Source organism: Phodopus roborovskii, unplaced genomic scaffold (genome assembly GCF_943737965.1).
Source record: "Phodopus roborovskii unplaced genomic scaffold, PHOROB, whole genome shotgun sequence".
Lineage (NCBI taxonomy): Eukaryota > Metazoa > Chordata > Mammalia > Rodentia > Cricetidae > Phodopus > Phodopus roborovskii.
Genome location: NW_026126616.1, coordinates 528,033 through 550,358, shown reverse-complemented (window position 1 = coordinate 550,358; position 22,326 = coordinate 528,033). Strand labels below are relative to the sequence as shown.

At 42.6% G+C, this 22,326-nt stretch overlaps 1 protein-coding gene across 2 annotated transcripts; it reads right to left on the bottom strand.

The window, feature by feature from the left end:
* Positions 1-1,140: 1,140 nt before the first annotated feature.
* Positions 1,141-22,011, bottom strand: Prdm4 (PR/SET domain 4). Of its 2 annotated transcripts, none has more exons than XM_051206236.1 (12): positions 21,925-22,011; positions 21,642-21,848; positions 17,193-17,326; positions 14,919-15,104; positions 11,820-12,614; positions 10,114-10,263; positions 8,974-9,113; positions 7,794-7,879; positions 6,559-6,686; positions 5,418-5,732; positions 3,570-3,738; positions 1,141-2,713 (listed from the first exon to the last, which is right to left on the bottom strand). In XM_051206236.1, the coding sequence occupies exons 3-12, from the start codon at positions 17,323-17,325 to the stop codon at positions 2,404-2,406; spliced, it is 2,412 nt and encodes an 803-aa protein (XP_051062193.1). In that variant the 5' UTR covers position 17,326; positions 21,642-21,848; positions 21,925-22,011; the 3' UTR covers positions 1,141-2,403. The 2 variants fall into 2 exon arrangements, with proteins under 2 accessions (XP_051062193.1, XP_051062194.1); XM_051206237.1 differs by having other exon boundaries at positions 8,974-9,092.
* Between the last annotated feature and the right edge of the window lie 315 nt (positions 22,012-22,326).

Genomic DNA, 22,326 nt, shown 5'->3' with positions numbered 1-22,326 from the left:
TTGCCTTCTGACCAAGAACTGTAGATTTATAAAACAATGGTAACTTCAAGAGTTTTGGAGACTAGGTCTTGCAGTGTTAGCCAGGATGGTGTGGCTGAGGCCTATCCCAGCACTGGGGAGAAGGGAGATTCCTGGAGCTCCAAGGCCAGCCAGGCTGGCCTGTTCAAGGATCCACTTGTCTCCACCTTCCCAGGCTGGGATTACAGTATGCATAGTAGGTTCCAGAATTGAATTCAGGCCCATGTGCTTTGCAAAGCGAGCATGTTAATTGACTGATCAGTCGCCCTGGTCCATTTTGTTATGAAAATGTGATTATTTACACCTTTTCCACGTTAATCATATTTTTGACATTGCTTTTGGTTATGAACTACATGTTTTCAGGAATGTTTTCTTTGTCCCAACATCTAAAAACTATTTTTGAGAAATCATTTCATATGAATTTTCTATTATCAAAAAACAACAAACTGTCAAAGTAATACTGAATAAGTTTTGGTTCCAGAAGGTTCCAGTAAATTCTCCCTGTAGTTACTTCATAACCTCTTGTACTTGACTTAAAAGGTATAAACTTAAGAATTGTAGCCAGGTGGTGGCACATACCTTTAACCCCAGCACTCAGGAGGCAGAGGCAGGTGGATCTCTGAGTTCCAGGACATCCAGGGCTGTTACAGAGAAACCCTGTCTCAAAAGAAAAACAAAGTACATTTACCATATCCTGCCTGTCCATGTAGCCACTGACCCAACAGCAATAGTAGACAAGACCTCCTGCAACTAAGCAGAGAAGTGTAAGTCCTGTCAAAGGGCAGTGCCAATTAAACTCAGCAGGTTAAAGGTAGAAGCGACACTGTATGCTCCTGAGAAAAGGGACAAATTACTTTGAGCACTTACGGTGATGAGCAAGGCTTTCTGCCTTGGTGTTAGCAGTCACCCCTAACCACCCACAGCACCTGCCTTCAGTTGTAGACCTGCTAGCTGCCCCTGGGGCCCTGCCCCAGGAAGAGGGCAGGAGAGGCTGCAAATAAATCCCAGTCAGTAGTGTAGTTTATCTCAGCACCATTACACAAAAACAATTAGAAGTTCAGAGCTAAAGCTTGCTTCTCTTTTAACCTGAGTCCTTCCTCCACAAAAGATTGAGAAATTCCATATTTTCATTAAAAATTTAATTCTTCCTAAAGGAATACAGATTTGAATGACATACATTCATCCCATAAATACATTAGCAGCAAAACCTTCCCAGCAGAGTCCTTCCTCTACCCAAGCCAAGAAAGGCTATACCCTTGAGCAGGAAGACATGTTCCATCAATCCTGTCCACTTTATCCATCAATCCTGTCCACTTTAGGGTGTTTCTGCTTCTTGCCAAAAGCTGGCTATGCCTGCTCACAGAGACCTGAAAACAGACCCTATAGTGACTGACAGTCTTCTCTGTCTTCCAGATCCTTTGTTATCCTGTGCACTTAGCTGGTTAGGGCCTTTAGCAAGGAAGACAACTGGGAAAGCCTAACTGAAACCCACCAATGCATTTGTATCTACATGTTGCTTTCAGCGAGCAACATTTTAATGGTTTCTGTGAAGTAAACCTACTTAAAAGATTCATTGTCTTCCACCTTCCTGCAGGCTGAAGTACTGGTCTTGTCAGGTGAGTCCATATGCACTTGCTGACAGGAGACTACCCGGCAGGCATTATTTGGACACTGTTAGTTCCAGGTACTTGCTGAATGACAGAAAGGCTTTCTTTCCTGAAGACAGAGACATGGCTAGACTGCAAAGATGTACATGTACACATAACCAGGTGGCTAATCTTGGCTTCCATTGAAGGTGCTTTTCTGGACTTTTCCCTCCACCAGTCACTGTCCTCTGACCCATATCGGCTTCTTTACTTGCCCCCTCAACACCTGCTGAAATGGGGAAACAGTATCTAACTCTCCAGTGGCCAGAAGGAATTACTTTCTCTGTTTTATATAATGAATTAGTCACTGAATACTTGCATTGCTGTGCTGCAATTCTCTGTGAAATGCATACCTCACAACAGTACATAATATATGGTCAACAGTGGGGATGGCTAGGTCAAGTCACGTTGGCTGGAGGGGAAAAATGGAACAATGTGAGATAAACCTGATTTGTATGAACAAAAGGCCACGTTGACTCAAGCATAAATGATCTCCCAAATTACTATGTAAGAACAGGTATCAAAAGCTGGCCCTTTCCTCGCCAACCTTTACTTAAAAATAAGACAGACACGTCTTAAAGAATCCATTTGGATATTCTTCTCTAAGTGCTTTAGCTATTCCCACTCGGTCCACTCTTGACGGGGTTAGGAAGATCAGGAGGCACTCCATATCAAAACCTCTGCAGTGAGCTGGTTTTGTGTTTTCCCAATGCAATGCCCATCCAAAGCAGTTTTCCTTTTATTTGTGTGTGGAGAGAGACTCGTCTGCTGAGTAAATAGCACTGCTCATCCTACAGTCATCCGTCCTCATGGAGTCTGTGAGATCATCATCTTCAGAGTCATCGTCCTCCTCCTCCTGTGCCGAGGAGCTGGAGGTGGGCCCTTTGCAGGTCTTCAGGTGTCGAGTGAGATGGTACTTGGTTAGATAAGCCTTTGTACATTTCTCACAGACGTAATCCCGCTTTCCTTCATGAGAATTAAGATGCTTCTTCAAGTGGTTTGTTCGCAAGAACAGTTTATCACACTTTGGACACTTGATCTGGCGTTCTCTAAGAGGAACACAAGAACATCTGCTTTGGGGTTGTAAACAACAAGCCACACACACTCCCTCATCTAGACTACCTTTGTAGGAACTTTTAGGATCAACTGTTTTCCCTTCCTAGAATACTATGCAAACAGGACCATCCAGTATAGAATGGATCCAGAATCACTGGATATGAAGTCTCTGAAATTCATGCAAGTTGTTCAAGTACCTATAGTATGTTCCTTTCCATTAATACTAAGTATTTATAAACAGTCTGCAACTGACTTTTCTTGTTCTTAGTGGATATATTGGTGGCTTTCAGTTTAATATTTTCATAAGCAAGACTCTATGAACATTTCTCTGTTTTTATATTCTTTCTGATATATACCAAGGTATTCTTTCTGATATATACCAAGGAGATATAAACAGGAGAAATATACTTGGGACAAAAGATGCACCTGTCTTCAAGGTCAAAGAAGATGACAGTTCTGCTGTTTTCTGCACACCAACCAAGCACTCTGGCACAAACTACAGCTCTAGCTCCTTCCTATACAGATCATATAAAAAATACTGTAGAGGACTAAACTTGAAACTACCAACAGGACTAGCTGCAGAAACTACAGACATGTGCTCGATTAACAAAAAGAGGTATAGGGATACATGACAAGGGACACACACACACACAATGTATAAAAGTAAGATCAGAAACCGTGTGAAATCTTTCACACTAATGCCCAAGCATCGCTTGGCTATTTGGAACACAGGAGGCAAAAAACCCTGTTCAAGGACAACAAGGAGGAGCTCACTGAGCATCATGGCAAGCACAGGGCACACACAATGCCATACTACCTGCGGGAGCATCCTCACTGCAGGGTACTTACTGTGTGTGGATGAGCACATGCTGCTTAAGGTCTTGCCTCCGCATGAATAGCTTGTCACAATAATCACACTTGAGATTCTTCTCACCCGTATGGATGACCATGTGTGACTCCAGGTGAGCCTTCTGGGTAAAAGACTTGTCACATAAAGTACACCTGTAATTCTTCTGACCTGCAAATTAACCCAAGACATCACACTGAGAAAAAAACAACTACAGATTCTCAGACAAGCACGAATGTTTGGAGAAGCAGCCCAAACAAGCATCCAGCAGAACCGACTCATGTCTGGCACTTCATTCTCTATGCTATCTACCTGAAAAGTCTAACCATTTCCCTTTTTACCCTAAATTAAAGCTAGCAAAGCCAGCGAGTATGACTTCTTAAGACCTCTTATCTAAAAGCACATACATGTCTGTAGCCAGCACTCTGAAGAAGAAAACATAGTATCAACCCCTACCAAATTTAAAAGAACAGTTGACAGAGTGCCTGCCTAACATACCTAAAACCCTGAATTCACTTTCTAGCACATTAGCCAGGTATGGTGGTGCATGCCTTAGAGCCCAACATCTAGGAAGTGGATACAGGAGGGCCAGAAAATCAAGGCAATGGTGGCCCATGCCTTTGGGAGGCAGAAGGCAGATTTCTGAGTTCAAGGCCAGTCTGGTCTACAGAGTGAGTTCCAGGACAGCCAAAGGATACACAGAGAAAAGGTCTCAAAAAAATAATTAATTCAAGGTCATCCTCAGCAAGTGTGAGGCTAGCCTGAGCTGAGACTCACTTCAAAAAAATTTACACAAACCTTAGCAATTGTCTTCACACCATTATTTCCCCTCAACATTTTCTTCCTTCCCTTTCTTTCCTTCCTTCCTTCCTTCTTTCTTTCTTCACTCCTTCCCTCCTTAAAACACAGTATGATCTCACGAGAATGAAACCAAATCCTTCCAAGTATATTTTAACAAAAACTCTAGGTCAGAGGTTGGCAAATCTTGTGTGGGGGTTGGGGGTGGCCCATGAGAAAGAGGGGAGGAAGAGAGAAGAAGAAGAAAGGGTATATATAGTGGGTGTTTTAGCTTCTGGAGGACACATGGTCTCTACTCCAACTACCCAGTCTTAATAAAACAGACTGAGGAGGAAACTTCCTTATAGTAATTTGTAGAACAAATGAACTAACCAAGAAAGTTAAAACCTCATTGGTTATTTTGTAGTATGTATGGGGGAAGAACTGAAGCGCTAGAGAGATGGGCCAATGCTTAAAAGCAGTGGCTCACTGTCTACCCTGGCGGAGGACCTGGGATCAGTTCCCGGCACCCTATGGCAGCTCATAATGATCTGGAACTGGAGTTCCAGGGATGATGCCCTCTGCTGGACACACACAGAAACTGCATAAAAGTGGTATACATACATGCAGACAAAATATTCATACACATAAAATACAAATAAGTCATGTTTTATGCAGTTTATACGCAGTTTAGAAAATGGAAGCTCAAATCTGCAAAGTGGGCAGTATTTACTGAGCACTCCTGACGAACGGCAGGAAGATCTGCAGAGGGAAGCTTGTATGCTCTGACGGGCTCCCCTCTGCTGCAATGGAAACACGGATCAATTTATTTTATTAATTAAATTTTTCCTGGCTCCTTCAAGTTACACAGTAGGACTCCTTAAAATGAAACACCTTTGTGAGTGAAAGTAACACCCTTAGTAGCCACGTTTTCTACCTCATGAGGCTCACTACCCAATGACATCCCACCCATAGCCATCTGGATATTTTCTATTGCATATTACAACTCTACCTCCAATAATTTCTTCAGTCAAGTTATAAGAACTCCACGCCAATGGCTCAGTGTGGCTTACCTGTATGTATTTTGAGGTGTGTCCTTAGATTGCTTGGATCACTAAAAGCCTTGCTACAGAAGTCACACTTGTGGGGCTTCATGCCCATGTGACCCATAAAATGGACGTGGAGCTTGGAAGGAGAGATAAAAGCCTGGGGGCACATGGAACACTTCCACTTCCTTTCCTTGCTGTGGCTTGGCCCGTGGCTGCTGCTGTGTGCCTGGCCAGGGAGATGGCTATGGATGTGGCTGGTTAGATGAGCTTTGAACTCTGAATAGGAATTGCACTCCTTTCCACAATTACAGAGGTGCACATCTGGGTGCTCAGGAACACCTTTAAAAAAGTAAGTCAATATCTCCTCTTATTTCAAAATTATTTTTGACATTAACTACTGATGATTAAAACAAATCAAAGAATTCCCCCTTCTACCAAAATGTCTTATTTGCTCACTACCTGTGGGATTAGGAGGCCTTGTTTAGTGCCATATCCCTAGCACCTAAAGCAATGCCTGCAGCAGGGCACACAAAAGCATTTGGCAAACATGGCATTAGCAAGGTCTTTTCCTGGAGAAACCATTTACATTTTGAAGGACAAACAGTCTATGTAACAGTGAAAAGAGAAAAAACACAGTAAATCAAACCCAAAGGATTTTGATAACTTTAACGAAGCTCAAAAAGCAGTTTTGGGGATTTACAAGCCCTGATTCAAAGTACTACAACAAACCTTATTTGAAACATTAACATTGAACTAGTGAAGAAAGAACTACAGACTTCTATCACCTTGCACACAAAGCTAACTAACAGCGTGCTTTTGTAAAGCCACCACTGTAAAATCTGTCATGGAAATGTGTTTGTACTGTCGCTCTGAGACTGCCAATGGAGTCAACCCTTGATACAGAGGGTGGAATACATATCCAGAGGGCCCAGACAGAGACACGGAGAGGAAGATGGAGGGACTTGGAAAGATGTTCATGTCTTTTCAACCTGGGAAGTGGACAAGAGAGCCAGCTGCTATCTCCCATGCTCCGTGAATCTATCAGGTTCATTCCCTAATATCTGACCCCCGAGCTTTATCTGTTAATAAAAATCATTACCAAGCTCTCACCCTGGTCGCTGACAGCACTGCACTAAGTGCATGATAACAAGTCCTACAGACTCACCCATCTGCTGGGCGTAATCCCGGCTATAATAGAAAAGCAGCTCATTTTCAGGAGGGATGTCTTGTGAGGTACAGAAATAGATTTTTCCATCATGGGGATAAGCCACCAAATTCTGTTCTTCACGGTTCCTACATAATCACATGTAATACATCAAGTGTTAAGGGAACAGGTCTCACCATGTTGCTGAGGTTGGTTATAAACTCCTGGTCTCAATTAACTTTCCACTCAGCCTCCCAAACAGCTAGGGCTACCGTTGTAAACACCATATAACTAGCTAACGGTACTTTTATCCAGTGCTGTGCATCAAACTAAAGCCTCATACACACTAGATAGGCAATCCTACCAATAAGCTAGATCTGCCCAAGTATAGTAACTCTGATACATATACTAAACGTGCCATGGCCTCTACAGAGGAATCCAATAGGAAAGCTTACATGGAACTATTTTCTCTATCATTTCAGTAATCCTCTATCCACCCTATTAGGGACTGTGAAGAAACATAATTCTTACTTGGATACAAAGATGGTTATCCTTTATAGTCACAAACACCAGTCTCTTACTAGCTGCAAAATGAGTAAATAAGTAGCTAGGCATGGGCAATTCACAACTGCAATCCCAGCTGAGACAGGACTGATTAAAGGAGAACTGCTCCAAGTTCCAGGCCAGCCTGATGCATATAATGAGATCCTATGTCAAAACAGAAGATAAATAAAGTGAAGCATTCCTGTTTGTTTTGAGACAGGGTCCCAATATTTGTTCAGGCTAAGCTAGAACTTGCTATGTAGCTCAAAGTGGCCTAGAACTTGCAGAGATCCTCCTGCCCAAGGCTCCCAAGTGCTGGGCATTGGGTATCATAGGCCTGAGTAACAATGCCAGTGAAGTCTTAAAATGTCTTTATGACAAACATACAAAGATAGAAAGTTAACAAAAATGAGCTCCAATAATAGCCTGAGAAAGACTATCACTGATATGAAGAGGCAATCATTTGCAAACTCAGGATTGAGTGTATTATTCTTCACTGTACCAGAAGCTGAATAAAATGTTCATTAAAAAATGACATACTCAGCTTTACAGCCACCCAGTCTTCTACCACAGAATGAGATGCTGAAAAGGCTTGGGTTTTAAGCATGCCAAGGGTGGTACCCTATTCTGTAGCTCTTCCCTGTTTCATGTAAAGTTTCCTATTGAAAACCTATCTGAATAGTAATGAGCCCTTATCTACCGTGCCCCCTTACCTGGCTTTGCGCACAAACATCATCCAATTACACTCATTTTCATCAGATGTAATGATGCAGAATTCTAGGACACCATTATGGTATATCTGCCAACAGAAAGAAAGCCAACATGTCAGGTGAGCTCAAAATCTTTCATGAGAATGATGCCATTCTTGGGTACCTTTTAGCTAAAAAGATAAAACACAGACTACTTGTCTATCTGGGTACAGTAGGACTGACTGTCTCCTAAGGGCAGAGGACCACTCCTACCCATTTTTCCAGTCAGACATCAAATTTGAAGTCCCCTAAGATGCACTGTCTTGTGTTTCAATTTTGTACTCATCATTTCTTAAAATCCTACATAAATATGTTACTAGAATAGCTACTGATGTCTAAACTTTATATTAGGAAACTAGAAAAACAATTGTAGCTAATTCTAGAACTATTCCCTAACCCAAATATTTACAGAATGTTTAGTTAATTAAAAATAACTTTTGTGCCAAGTGTGCCTTTAATCCCAGCACTCAGGAGGCAGAGGCAAGTGATCTCTGAGTTTGAGGCCAGTTTGGTCTACAGAGTGAGTTCCCAGACAGAGAAACCCAAACAAACAAACAACAACCACAAAAAAAAAAAAAAAAATTTGTTTTGTAAACAAAGTTCATAGTCTCAGGAGCCATTATGAATTCAAATCACATAAAAATGATTCAAATTAGGGCTAAGATAGCCTGGTGGTTAAGAATAATAACTACTCTTGCAGAGGCTCTCAGTTCAGTTCCCAGCTCCCACATGGAAGCTCATAACTGTGTATAACTCCAGTTCCACAGGCCCTGAAACCCTCTTCTGGCCTCTACAGACACTGCACGAAGTGCTACACATAGATTCATGGAAAATCCCACACATATAAAGACAAATCAAAATCACTGCATTAATCCGTAAAATGAAAACTCAACCGCTGGTAGAACAAGCTGTAAAGCTTTTATAGCAGAAATAAGAGACTATAATACAAAACAATGGACAAGTGAATGCACTCAGTCTTTTGTCCCTCTTAAAACTTGTCCCTCTGAAAACAACCCAAAACATCAAGCATGGTGGCACGGCATAATCCCAACATCTGGGAAGCTGAAGAGGAGGACTCAAGAAATAGAAGCCAGCTTGGGCTACAGCAGCAGCCAAAAGTCAGATAAGTTCCTTCAACACTGACCTTCCAGACTTGGTTAACTGCCTTGTCTGTCCACTCTGCTACTTCCATGGAGTGGCTCTGCTGACCAATTAGAGGCCCGAAGCAAGTGCGCACAGGAATGGTTTCCGCCGTCCACACTCCTATCAAAGGAAGGACCCCAACTACACAATGATTTAAACTAGTAAGAGCACTGAGGCAGGCGTTAAACACACACAAAGACCTCACTTTCTATAAGGTAACAATTTTTTGATGTGTCAACCATTCTAGACAGCTGAGACTTGTGGGTCTGAGCCTACAATATCAAACAAAAGTCATCAAAAAGATGAGTCAGTGGGTAAAAACCACTTGTCCTGAAAGCCAATGACCTGCAGTGTTCCACCCACAGAACTCCACTACCAAAAGTTGTTCTCTGACCGTCATCGTGTGTATCACAGCATACATGCACCTGTACTTCAGACAAAAGCACGTACCCACACACAGAAACTGAAATGCATAAAAAGCAAAATCAAATCCCTGCTGTACACACACAAAACCTATGTCTCTCCATATTATTTTAGAAGAGACCACAAAAATTTTATCAAAAAAAGCAATTTATATAAAATAAATCAAGCTTCTATTCTAAAATCTCTTATGCTTAATGTATTGCATGGTTATTACCTAAGATGCTTAATGCTTTCAAGATTCATGCCTGAGCTATGGCTAAAAATAAACCTAATTTCCTATTTTCAAAGGATAGGCATAATAACTCAGAAATGTTAAACTAAGATATGGATAAATATGTCCTGGTGGTCTAGATCCTTTCTATAGTGCTACACAATTATATTTTTAAAAACTCTGCTTATCTTCTGGGTCACACGATTGTCAGCGGTATATTTTCCATGTATTAGTAGAAAATAAGCTTTGAGGAATATGGTGGCATGCTGGCTGTGACAGACAGGACAGCTGAGAACAGAGTTTCCAGCCAACTGATTCACAGGAGTGGCTCGGCACCAAGGTGTTCATAGGCTCCCTTGTTCTCATCACCACAGATATCACCTATTCTCTAAGAGTACACATTTTAAGCCACTAAACTTGTCACTAATTACACAAATAAACTTATAACTCTAGCCCATAAGGAAAGGAGACTTGATGGGATTGTGTGGTCTCTTCCAATATTCTTACCAATGTCTGTCCCCACAATGGATGGGCGGAGAACAAGTTGTTTTGGGAGGGACAGCCTTGCTCTGCTCTCTATTGGTGTGTCAGGAACAAAAGTCACTGGTCCATGATCAGGGCAGTCTGAGGGGTAGGCTCGGTCACAGAGAGTGCACCCTGCAGACAGCACGTGTTAAAGACACAGATAGGTATAGTTCACATGAACTAAGTTTCCACTTGGTACCAGAAGTTAATTACCAGTCAGCTAGTAAAAAGGGTCTTAATAATTAATTATACTTATTGTAGACTTTTCCTTCCTCCCTGACCCTATTGTGTCCGCTGTATTCAGAAGCTTTTCTGTACCTTTACCAGATGGTTTCATCCCACTACCATGGCCATGATTATTACCTTTAGGTAATCCCTCCCTGAGCTCCACCAGCCATCTCCACTGAGCACCTTACATACTGAACCAGTATGTGAAATGGACTCATCACTACCCTCTCCCCAGCTTTCAGCATAACGTACAATATTTGTCTCAAACAAATCTACCAGCTCACACTGCAGTAGAACCCATAGCAATACTTACTCCTAAAACCCTTAGGGGTCTTAACGGCCCTGTATGTTCTGTTCCTACTTGTTTAGATAAGTGACTGGTCCCTCAGCCCCATTTTCCACTATAGCCATATGAACCATTATGATTCTTTTCATTCTAAGCTCTTAACAGGTGCCAATGGCTGTCTTCCTATCAACAGACTGCCATCTCTCCTGTCCTGAGGCCTATGCTAACACATATGCTGACCCTTCCACAGCCCTAGATACCTGTTCTTCAAACTCCTTAAGTACCGTGAGCTTAATCCCATTGTGACACTTTTACTGCTACTATGTACTTCAGCTGCCTGGGTTTTGTCCATGCTTCCCAAACTGGTTCCTCAAGTCTGTACTGCTTGGTAGACTGCCCTATCCCCTGCATCTGGCAGAGCACATCAAAGTTTCTTGCATGGCTTAAATACAAAGTGAAACCAACAAATCAACTTTTTTATACAGTCTTTGTGTTGTTGCCCAATAAAAAGAGAACTTTTAAATGCCCAACTATAGTAATTCATACAGTCTAAGACAAATAGCTGCATTATCAACCTACATTTTCCCACAGTTGTAACAGTGATCTAGCAACTTTTTTCTTCTGGCATAAGCTGAAAGAGCACAGTGAAGATTACCTGTGTTACATTTTACTTCTATAATGCTGTTTGGGAAATATCTTGACTATTACAGGGTTACAACTTATTGGTAAAATATAGATGCAACTATATTGTCTGTTTACTCCAAGAAGCCAATGTAAGAACTAATGAATTAAAGAAAAAAGAATAAATTGCACATCTGTTATTTGACTTGAGGAAAATGGCACCAGAGTAATAAAAGGATAATATGAGGACATAGAAAAATTCCAAAGTGAAATTCCTCAACTTCCTTAACTATCACCACTCTATATCAAACACTAGTCAGACAATGGCATTCTAAAACCAGTGTTTGTGATGTGCAGAGGGCTCGGCAATTAAGAGCACTTGCTACTCTTGCAGAAGATCCAGGTTGGAGTGCCAGAGCCCACAGGACAGCTCACACTTTCTGTACTACAGTTCAGGGAACCCAACACTGTCCTAGTTCTGCAGGCACTAGCATGCAGGCGGAACTCTCAGACAAAAACAGTACTTCCAGAGGAGAACAGCCAAGACACTCACAAATTGTAAACAAGGTTGCCATGTTTTCCTTGTTTGAATTGGAGTCTTCCATTTGCAGTGAAGGTGGTCCAAAAGCCAAGCTGTCTGAGGAGACATCTACATGACCTGTCCCCATAGCAACCTCTTGCGTGATGGAAGAGACAGCTACAGGCTCTAGACTTAGGCCAACTTCATGGAGGGAAACCGATTCTAGGGAGGCAAGGTTGTGTGAGGTAGAGAGTGCCACGCTTACAGAGTTGGTGCTCATGGCCACAGTGTGGATGGAGTCACTGACAACACCATCAGACATCCCAGTGACCCGATTTGCAATATGGTCTGTCTCCATGACCACAGGAAGCTCCAGACCATTCCCATGAATGGGGATCACACCACCATGTCCTACAGTGTCTGCTGTAAGACTGTTGCTCACAGAATCCACAGACAGGCGTTCATGATTTCTGGAGCCACTTGGGATTTGCGAATGTTCTCCTGCAACACCGTCCATTGTAAGCTCCTCTGCCATTCCATCTGTAGAGATTGGGCTGGTAACCCTAGAAACATTCTCCATAGTGATTGTTGTGTCCAATGCCACTTCGTGGCCATCATTAGGATGAAGACTTTGGGCACCATGTGTGTTCACAGAGCGAGAGTCTATTGAAACAACGCCTAATTCTAATCCAACGTTTCCATTGGCCTGATAGGGATCAAGTGTTGATGGGCTGTTGGTGATAGACAATGCTGTATTGCCATCAACATTTATAGAGTTGGGGTGGATGTACTGAGGAGGTGGTCTGTCAGCTAAGTAAGATAAAATGCCTGAGAAAAGAAGAGATATCAGAGCTATTTAGCACATTGTCAAATATAAGAAATTTCAAGTGCTAGGAACCATGTTTCTGATACAGCTGAATTAAATAACCCACTACTTTTTAAACCAGTATCTATACAAGTAGTACATATACTATTCTGTAAACACATGAAACTGATCTGACGAAGTCAACTAGAAACAACTTAAATGGGATCTATTATCAATGTGGTTGCAAATATTTGGTTCTAAGATGCTAAAATTTGCTCTGCAAGAAATATGTAAATAAATAAGCACTAAAATGATTTAAGAACTTTTGTTATAAAATTATCAAAGCAAATTAAACTATATAATTAAACAAACTTATTTTATGAAACTTTTTCTGGGAGTAGGGGCAGGCTGGGATCAAACCCAGGGCCTCAAAAAAGTCTTACTACTGAAGTACATCCCAAGTCCAAAGCTACGCTTCCAAGACGTAGGATGTTATCTGAGGTACTTCTAGTAGGAGTACATACCAAAACACAGTATACTTATGAACCTAAAAAATGACTGTACTGTCTTGCATAAAACAGCATTTATACAGCAACTTTCCAATGTCTGAGTATATTCTGTAAATATATCCAAAGACACTCCTAAGAATATCAGCTATAATGACAATAAACTTGGAAAAAACCAAGTTGCCCAACAATGAAGACTGATGCAATAAACCATTAAATATCCATCCAGTTGTTTTTTGTTTGTTTGTTTGTTTTTGGTTTTTTTTTTAGGCAGACACAGGCTAGTCTGAATTCCTAGTCTCCCTGCTTCAGCCTCCCAAACATTGGAATTACAGAAGTATGCTATCTAAAAACATTGAGGATGTCAGATTTGATGGCACACTCCTTTAATCTCAGCACTTAGCAAGGAGGCAGGCAAGTCTCTGAGTTCAAAGCCAGCCTGGTCTACATAGTGAGTCCTTAGGCCAGCCAGGGCAACACAGTGAAAGCCTATTTCAAAAGAGGACGGGAGAGGGGTTATGAAAACCAGGAAGTAGCAGGGGAAATTTTGAAGTGAAGAAACATACACAACTGTAGAGAAACCATGGTCTTAAATCATGGAAAACTATAACCACCAGTACTCCAAAGACAGAAATACACCAGAAAGACAAATGTGGCTTCCCTTTCTTAGTGTTTGCTAAGTTTTCTTAAAGAGGATATGTAATACTTTTAAAACAGATTTAAAAATCAACAAACTTTAAGCATGACAGGTAGCTGGTAAACTATAGAATTAAAAACTATTCACCAATATTCAGTGACCATAATTTGCTTTATATAAAGACTGGTTGAGGGTGTGGGGGGCATTACTTTAATCCCAGCACTCAGGAGGCCAGTCTGGTCTACAGAGTAAGTTTCAGGACAGCCATGATGACACAAAGAAACCCTCTCTTGAAAAACAAAACACCAAATTCCCTGTACCATACGGAACTGGAAGATGACTCAGCAGGTAAATTACCACTATGTCCCCAATGCCCTTGTAAATTCCAGGAGGGCATGGTGGCCCACCTAAAATCTCACAAGTTGGTTAGTTACACTAGCTATTGAATCAACAAGTTCCAAGTTCAGTGAGAGATCCAGCTTCCATATGTAAGGTGGGGAACATGTGTGTAAGACAACCAACATTAACCTCTAGCCTCCACATGCAGCAACACCCACTGAGCACTCACTCACATGCAAAGAAAAAAGCTGTAACATAAACCAGGTATGGTGGAGCTCATCTATAACCCATCACTGAGTCTGAGGCCAGCCTTGTCTACATAACAGGTTCCAGGGCTACAAGCAAAACCCTCTCTCAAACCAACAACATCCTCATGCCTGTATTCTACCACTTTGAAGGTACAAGCAAGAGGATCTGGAACAAAATCATTCTCTGCTATATAGACAGTGGCCCAGTCTCAAAATAAAAAGGACTTTGGGATAGCTCAGTGGTAATATTCCTTTCTATGATGCTGGAGGTCCTAGGTTCAATCCTCATCACTTCAAAACACCAAAACAATTTTAAAAAATTAAAACTACACTAGCAAGACAATGAAAAGAATGAATTACTTTACTCAAATTGCTTCTTTCATATTTAACTACATGCATGTTCTAAGCAAAGCACAAAAATACCAACAAACCCAGAGATTGCTATCCAATAAGGAGAAAGAAAAAGATGTTAATTCCAATCTTCAGAAGCTGAAGTCAGAATGGTTCCATCACCCACCCCACCTTACCCTACCAAAAGAACTATAAAACTTACGGGTAGAATGGTTCCATTCCTTACTCCCCCCCTATAAAACTTACCAGGTAGAATGGTCCTGAAGTAACTGCTCTCTAGGTGAGGGTACGGTGGTGGAGGTAGGGTATAGTTTCTTTCAGGTAGTCCACACATCACCCCTCGATCTCCAATGCCCATGGGGAGCATCAGAGACAAGGCAGAAGGCAGAGAGCTCAGGGAGGGACCCAGGTTTGGAATTGCCACTGGGAGACCTTTAAAAAAACAATTTTTTTCTTAATTAAAAGAAGACTAGTACGTAAAAACCACAATCAAAACTCTTAGAATTTAGAGAAACAAAAGAATCTCTCCCAAGACACTATTGGGTAAGATCTATAACATAACCTAACAAACAGTCATGGTCCCCAAATTACTTCTCCACAGGAGTTTATGTAGCCCGGCCTGACCTATGATTCAATGGAATGGTAAGATTACAAGTGTGTATGACCAAACTTGACCCTCAAATTAGTTTAGTGTGAATGTATGCACATCAGGTTATTTTTAAAGTGCTAAACTGATCCTCTAGTTGTGTTTCTCAAAACAATTCAGTCTACTTTGTTTAATAGCTAAAAACAGCAGGGGGCTGGAGAGATGTCTCAGTGTTAAGAGCATGTACCTCTCCACCAGAGGCCCAAACAGAGTTCCATTCCCAGCATCCATGTCAGTGTAACTCCAACTCCAGGCCAGAACCTCTGCAAAGCACCTGCCCTCACAAGGACAAGCTCACACATAACTAAAAAATAGTAAAAAATATGACTCTTTAAGGTAAATAAAGATTAAAAACAGAAACTGACCAGGCTGTGGTGGGAGGCAGAGGCAGGCAGATCTTTGAATTAAAGGCTAGCCTGGTCTACGAAGAGTTCCAGGACAGCCAGAGCTGTTACAGAGAAACCCTGCCTTGAAAAACAAAACAAAAAAAAAAAAAAAAAAACAAACACACACCAAAACCAACATCAAAAAAACCAACCAACACACACACACACACACACACACACACACACACACACACACACACACCAAACAAACAAAACATGTTCACAAGTGTGGTCTCTTGCCGTGATAACATTTTAAATGATATCAGTATTTTAAAAGTAAACTAATATTCCTTTTTGTCACTACACATTTCATTTTTAAAGCACGCAAATGTTTGGCATGGTGGTGCATTACTGTAATCCCAGTACCAGGAAGGCTGAGGCAGAAAGATTTTCAGCCTAGCCTGGGTAACATAGTAAGACCCATATCTAAAAATGTAACAAACAAAAACGAGGTATGTTTGCACTTGGAATCCATCAGGATTAAAGTTAGATGTGAAGCTATATATACTTATTTTCAACCCTTCCTCTACATGATGTACTTCACAATCAAAACAGTCTGAACCTTGCACTACACCCACCTTGAATTATACCCATTTCAAAAGCTTAAAAGACTTTTCCTGTGCCTACGCACCAACTTAATCAATGCAGATTTGCACATTTTTGCCAAAGGGAATTATTTTTTAATATAAGCCTTTTCTTAAGACTGTCTCCGGAAGCATTAATCTAATTAATCCTTATCAATAAAGAATCAGAAGTGAGATATTGGGGGAGAAGAAAACAAAACTAAACAGTAAAAGGGTTTGAGAACCAGGTGTGGTAGCACACGCCTGTAATCCCAGCACCTGGGTGGTGGAACCAGGAGGATCAGGAGTTCAAGGTCACCCTGATTATACTAACATTGGGACCAATCCAGGCTACCTATAATCACTTCTCAAACAGAACAAAATCTCCCAACAACAAAAAGGGAGGTGGAGTGCTAAGGCATGAGGTAGGAAGAAAAAGGGAGATGGTATGTTACGGCATGGGGTAGAGAAGATTGCGCTTCCCCGCCCAGTGTTTCCACAGACGCCCAGGCTCACAGGGAGTTAGGGAGTTGTACATAGGAGCTCCATCTCTCGCACCATTTTCCCATAAAGCCAGGCCTTGCCCATTCCTACAGATGCTCAGTTTCCAATCTAAAGCAAGCCAGATTTCAAGTGCTTTGGGAATTTACAGAGGAAATTTAACTGATTCTCTTCTATTAATTAGGGACATGATGTCAAAGTGTCAACCAATGAGTATGAGAAAAAATGGGTAAAAAACCAAGTCAGTATCAGCTCTGGATGAAAGAGAACTGAAAAGAAAGACTACAAAAAAACTGCTACTCCCACCCACTAGGATGCTGGAACTATCAAAACACTTTGCAGAGGCCTCTCACTAGTTTCTCTGTACTAGCCTAAAATGGTTTCAGAATGGAACAAGTGTTCAAGTGCAGTGGCTCCCACTCACCTGGGGCAGGGATAGCACTGTGAGAGGGAGAGGCAGCCAAACCCAGATGACTTCCAGAGACTGGCAGGGCATTGCTCACAGAGGACGAAGACAGCTGCTCCATCCCCACTGGGCTCAAATTCATGTCATTCATCCTGGGAAAAGCATACACAACCATTGTAACCTCATGTAAAAAGAGCCAAGAACCTAGGGAAAGAGAAATGGAACCCAACCAACTGTTCTTTATGCACGTGATTCTGAGACACAAGACAGAACTGTGATTCCGTTAACTAGCGCATGTCAATGTCACATACCACACAAGACTTGAACTCAATTTGCCTTATTCCAAACCCTACACCACACCCAAACACACAAGTCTTCAGTCTACAGCTCTAGCTATCTATGGCAGCTTATTTTGCTTGCTTTGTTAAATCACCCAAGCTTTTCTTCATGGCAGTCACTAGTTCCATTTGGCTTATCTGCTCAAACCAGTAGTTTCTAGGCACTCTATTTTAAAGTGATTGAGTAGCTTTCCTAACCCTCTCTACAGTGAGTAAAAATTAGTGATAGGTCAGATTCAGATCATCAATGGTATAAAGAACACCATGCTTTCCTAAGAATCAGTATTTTCTTAAAATTCATATCCATACCTTACTGAAGAATCTTAATATCCTCACACACTGAGGTTCAACCTGCAAGCTTTGCCAGAACTCTACTAAAACAATTTTTAATTTTCACACGAAATCTGATGGTAAGGTAGATGACAAATTAAGGCTCAAAGATACAGCATATGCCTCAAATCACAAAGTATTCCAATAAAGGGCATCAAGCATCCTGTAAAGGATTGCCAAAGATGTTCCAACAGCCAGACCCTGCTGATGAAAACACCATTTTCAGAAGGGTGAGGAATCAAGGAGTCACCTGTTCTGTGCAGTGCTTACACTTAAGAGAGTGAAAAGGCCATTAACTGGCAGTTGTTATGTAAAGACTTTAGTTTTAGTTAGGTGTGATGCCACAGAATTAGGGAGGCTGAGACAGGAGGAATGCCAGAGTCCCAAGGAGACCTGCAAGGTAAACTCAAGGTCAGCCTAGACTATATAGCAAGACCTTGCCTCAAAAGAAAAATATATAAGGCTAGAGAGATGGCTCATGGAAGAGTCCCTGATGCTCTTCAGAAGACTTGAATTCAGTCTGCAGTAACCATGTTCAGGTCCCAACATTCATATCAGGTAGCTTCACAAACCTGTAATCCAGCTGGGGAGATGGGGGGGGGGGTGCTGTGTCCACACCCTTATGGCCTTTGAGGGCACCCATACACACAACACAGGCATAGACGTGCACAATGTATACATATTGGTTTCTAATCAGGACTTAGAGACCATATTTTCATTTACAGAAGATATGGACAAAAGGGTTTTCTATATTCACTGCAATATGTTCTTGTAAGGAGTACAGGTTTTTCTGCCTGCCGCCGCCTGTCTGGTCCCACTGCCACGCCGCCAGCCCCAAACAACACACAGAGACTCTGTATTTGATACAATACTGTTGGCCCGGTTACTTGTTACTTATCGGCTAGCTCTGCCTTTAATTATTAACCCATTTCTATGTATCTTCACATGGCCTTCTCTTACCGGGGAGGCGGCTGGCGTCCAGCTCTCTCCAGACTCTCCATCTTGACTCCTCCTTACTACTTCCTATTTCCTCCTTGTCTCCTAGTCCCTCCTATCTTCCTTTCCTATTGGCCAACAGTGCTTTATTATTAACCAGTATGAGAAACATATACAAAATGACATCTCCCATCATGTTCTTCCTGTGAGTCTACAGGTACATCAGGAACAATGGGTTAAGTAATTTAGTCTGCCTCTCCTAAACCACATACTTAAAGGCTGGATGATGGTAAACCTCCATGGTCAACCACAGTGGACTTGGAATCACATGGGCACACACCTGAGAGGAGTGAATAAAAGGGAATAAAAGGGAAGTCAATGGGGTGGGATCCTGTATTAAATAGAAATGACAAAGCAAGCCCGTCACCACACCTTTGTTTCCGAGCATAGGCTGCAGTGTGACTAGCCTCCCCCAACATGATGGACTGTGTCCCCTTGATCTGTAAGTCACAACACCCATCTGCCCTTAAGTTGCTTCTTGGCATGTATTTTGTCATAGCAGACAGAGTGCTAGCTAATCCAGTTTGCTATCTTCCTTTTCTAATTAACATACATGTATGTGTGTGAAGGAGAGGGCTGAAGACATATATGGAGGTCTGGAGGTAGTTCTCAACTTCCATGCTGTTGAGGCAGGGCCAGCTCTGAGGTGATTGCCGGTGTCAGCCTCCCATCTCCCTTAGGAGTGCTAGAATTACATACAGATGCCACCACAGCACACAGCTTTTTTTGTTGTTGTTTTTTTTAGATTTATTTATTATGTACAGTGTTCTATCTGTATGTGTCCTTGCATGCCAGAAAAGGGAACCATATCTCATTACAGATGGTTGTGAGCTATCATGTGGTTGCTAAGAATTGAACTCAGGACCTCTGGAAGGCCACCCAGTGTTCTTAACCACTGAACCATCTCTCCAGCCCCTACAGCTTTTATTGTGTGTTCCAGAGACCTAACTGGAACTGTCAGCCTCTACACAGCTACTGCTTTTAATCACTGAGCCATTTCCCCAGCCCCAGACTGGCACCTTAACCTCATTTTAATGATAAGATAGCCTAGATTTTGAGGTTAAAAAACAACCTAAAATCACATAACTAGTCAGAGGTACATCTGAGTTTTGATCTCAGATCTAATTTAAGGCACCCAAACTCTTAGCCTGGTAACAAATTACAGTTTTCTACAGAGTCCTGTTTACTTTAGGACCTGGCTAAACCCTATGTACAGTATTAAGTCCTACATAGACCTGTTTCCTGAATTATACTATAATCATAGTGTAATCATAAAACTAGTTTTTGGGGACAGGCTCCAAAGCAATACAGAGAAACCCTGTCTCAAAAAAAAAAAAAAACAAAGCAAACAAACAAAAACCCATCATACTCACTTTTGCCAGGCAGTAGTGGCCCATGCCTTTGGCAGAAGGATCTCTGTGAGTTTGAGACCAGCATGGTCTACAAGAGCTACTTCCAGGACAGGCTCTAAAGCCACAGAGAAACCCTGTCTTTAAAAAAAAAGAAGAAGAAGAAGAAAAGAAAAACGGCCTAGCTTTTGGATATCAATAAGTATGAAAGACCTTAAAAAGCAATGCCCACTCGTGATCCTAACCAGAAAGACCACAGGTAAATGAGGTTCACTATCTGAAGAACCATACATCAACAAAAAAATGTGTGTGGCTGTTTTTCTCACAGAAAAATGGAAACTCCTTGTAGCCTAAAGAAGCCATGCTACTTTAACTGTAAATTTCTAGGCTCCAGCCAGTTTCAAACAGACTTCTCTCACTTTTCCAGCCACAACTACACCTAAAACGCTATCACTGCAGGATCCATAAAGCCTACAGCAAAGTGGTTACAGTAACTTTTTAGAGCAGGGTTAAGTGTGTTGTGTCACTTTGCTTCCTATTCTGAAAGATCTAAACATTAACCTATATAATGTCATAGTAAACATCGGTGGGAAACCCTACTCTCCCCAAACCAGTTCAAATCAAGACTTTAAAGCAGAGGCTCAGCACATTTCTGCTTTGTTGTTGAGTCCCTAAAATGTGGTGACCTCAACAGCCACAAACCAAAGTCAACAAGTAATCAAAATGTAAGTGATCCTCAAAGCATTTCCTTGTTCCAAAGGACAACCTTTCTGCCTACCTGTCTCACACACGTCCTAAGAAAACCGAAAGTGAAGATATTAAATTCTATCTTCCTCACATCTTCAGCAAGTATCATTCTGTTTCTGTTTCTAACCAACCTAGACAATCATGTTAGGTGCAGACCTCACACTGTTTTCTGGAAACATACGGCCAAGATTCATCGACTAGCTCCAATAATTTCAGTCGATACATTTTCTCTTCCACGTTATAAATAGACTTTTAAAGGATTCTGAAAAATACCAGCAAAATACAACTCCGTCTTTGGTTTGTTTCTATACTATACTGGCACAGTACCTTCTAATGTGCGAGGCTTGCACAATTAATAACTTAAGTCTCCGCACTCCACCATCCCCGGCTAAAGTAGCCCGCAATCTCAAAGGTGAGGGGCAATGAATGATACTGCAAAAACAGACGACTCGAATTAAAATATCAAACGCTACAATAACTCAAAGGCAGGAAAAAGATGTCAAGCAGCTAACAAGGTGTGGTTACTCCGAACAAATCAATCACTCAAATCAATCACTCAAACCTGGAATCAACTAGCACTCTGGATTCTTTTTCTAGTTAGGTTCGGGCACTGCGTTCCATTTACATGTCACACGTGTAGCCCCGAAGGCACCCAAACAAAGACTCCCTCTCTGACCGTGTCCTCCCGGCCTCCCCGCCCTCCTCACCTGCGCAGGCAGAGCAGGGGACCAGCGTCCGACTGGAGTGCGCCCGGGGCCTGCGTCACGTGCTAGCACATCCCGCCGGCGGCCGCTCCTCCCCGGACGGCCCGACGTCTCCGAGGGCCGGTGGTCGTGCTCCGCGCGGAGAGCCGGGCATGCTGGGCGGCGCCCGGGGCTGTTTTTCCGGAAGCGCTGGGAGCCCGGCTGGCGGACCTGGAAGGGGAGAAAAGCGATGAGCCACGGCCTTTCCCCGCCCTGGCCGCGCTAACCCGCCCGGCCGATCGCCCACCTGAGGCCCGCACCGGGGAGCATCGGTCCACCCTCTCGGATCTTCATGCAGCCGGAGCTCGGCCCGGGCGCCCTTGCCCGCCCGGACCCCACGCCCCGCTTACGGTTCCCGTAACGTTTCCCGCCCGGCCCCGCCCATTCACTCCCGCCTCCTCCGGCCGCACCCCCGGGGCGCGTTTCCGGTTTCTCAGCCACTCGGGGTGCGTTTCCGGCTTCTCAGCCACTCGGCGTGCCAGCAACCTGCCCATTGCCTGAGCGGCGACCTTCCGTTCTTCACTGTCGCCCCGCCCACTATCTGCGCGTGTGCGTGCGCGCGCACCGCAGAGCTCCACCCCGGGGGTGGGCGGGCTCCGAGACGCTCCGCCCAGAGCCTTGCAGCTCAGGTGGGCCCCAACCCAATAGA

Bases quoted from the DNA above. Each gene is read 5' to 3' on its own strand.
- Prdm4 (XM_051206236.1), bottom strand. From the start codon at position 17,325: ATGAATGACATGAATTTGAGCCCAGTGGGGATGGAGCAGCTGTCTTCG. The intron at 10,264-11,819 runs GTGAGTGTCTTG...TGCTGTCTGCAG, and splicing joins GGCAACCTTGTTTACAATTT to GGTGCACTCTCTGTGACCGA. The intron at 9,114-10,113 runs GTAAGAATATTG...ATCATTGTGTAG, and splicing joins CATTGTGGGGACAGACATTG to TTGGGGTCCTTCCTTTGATA.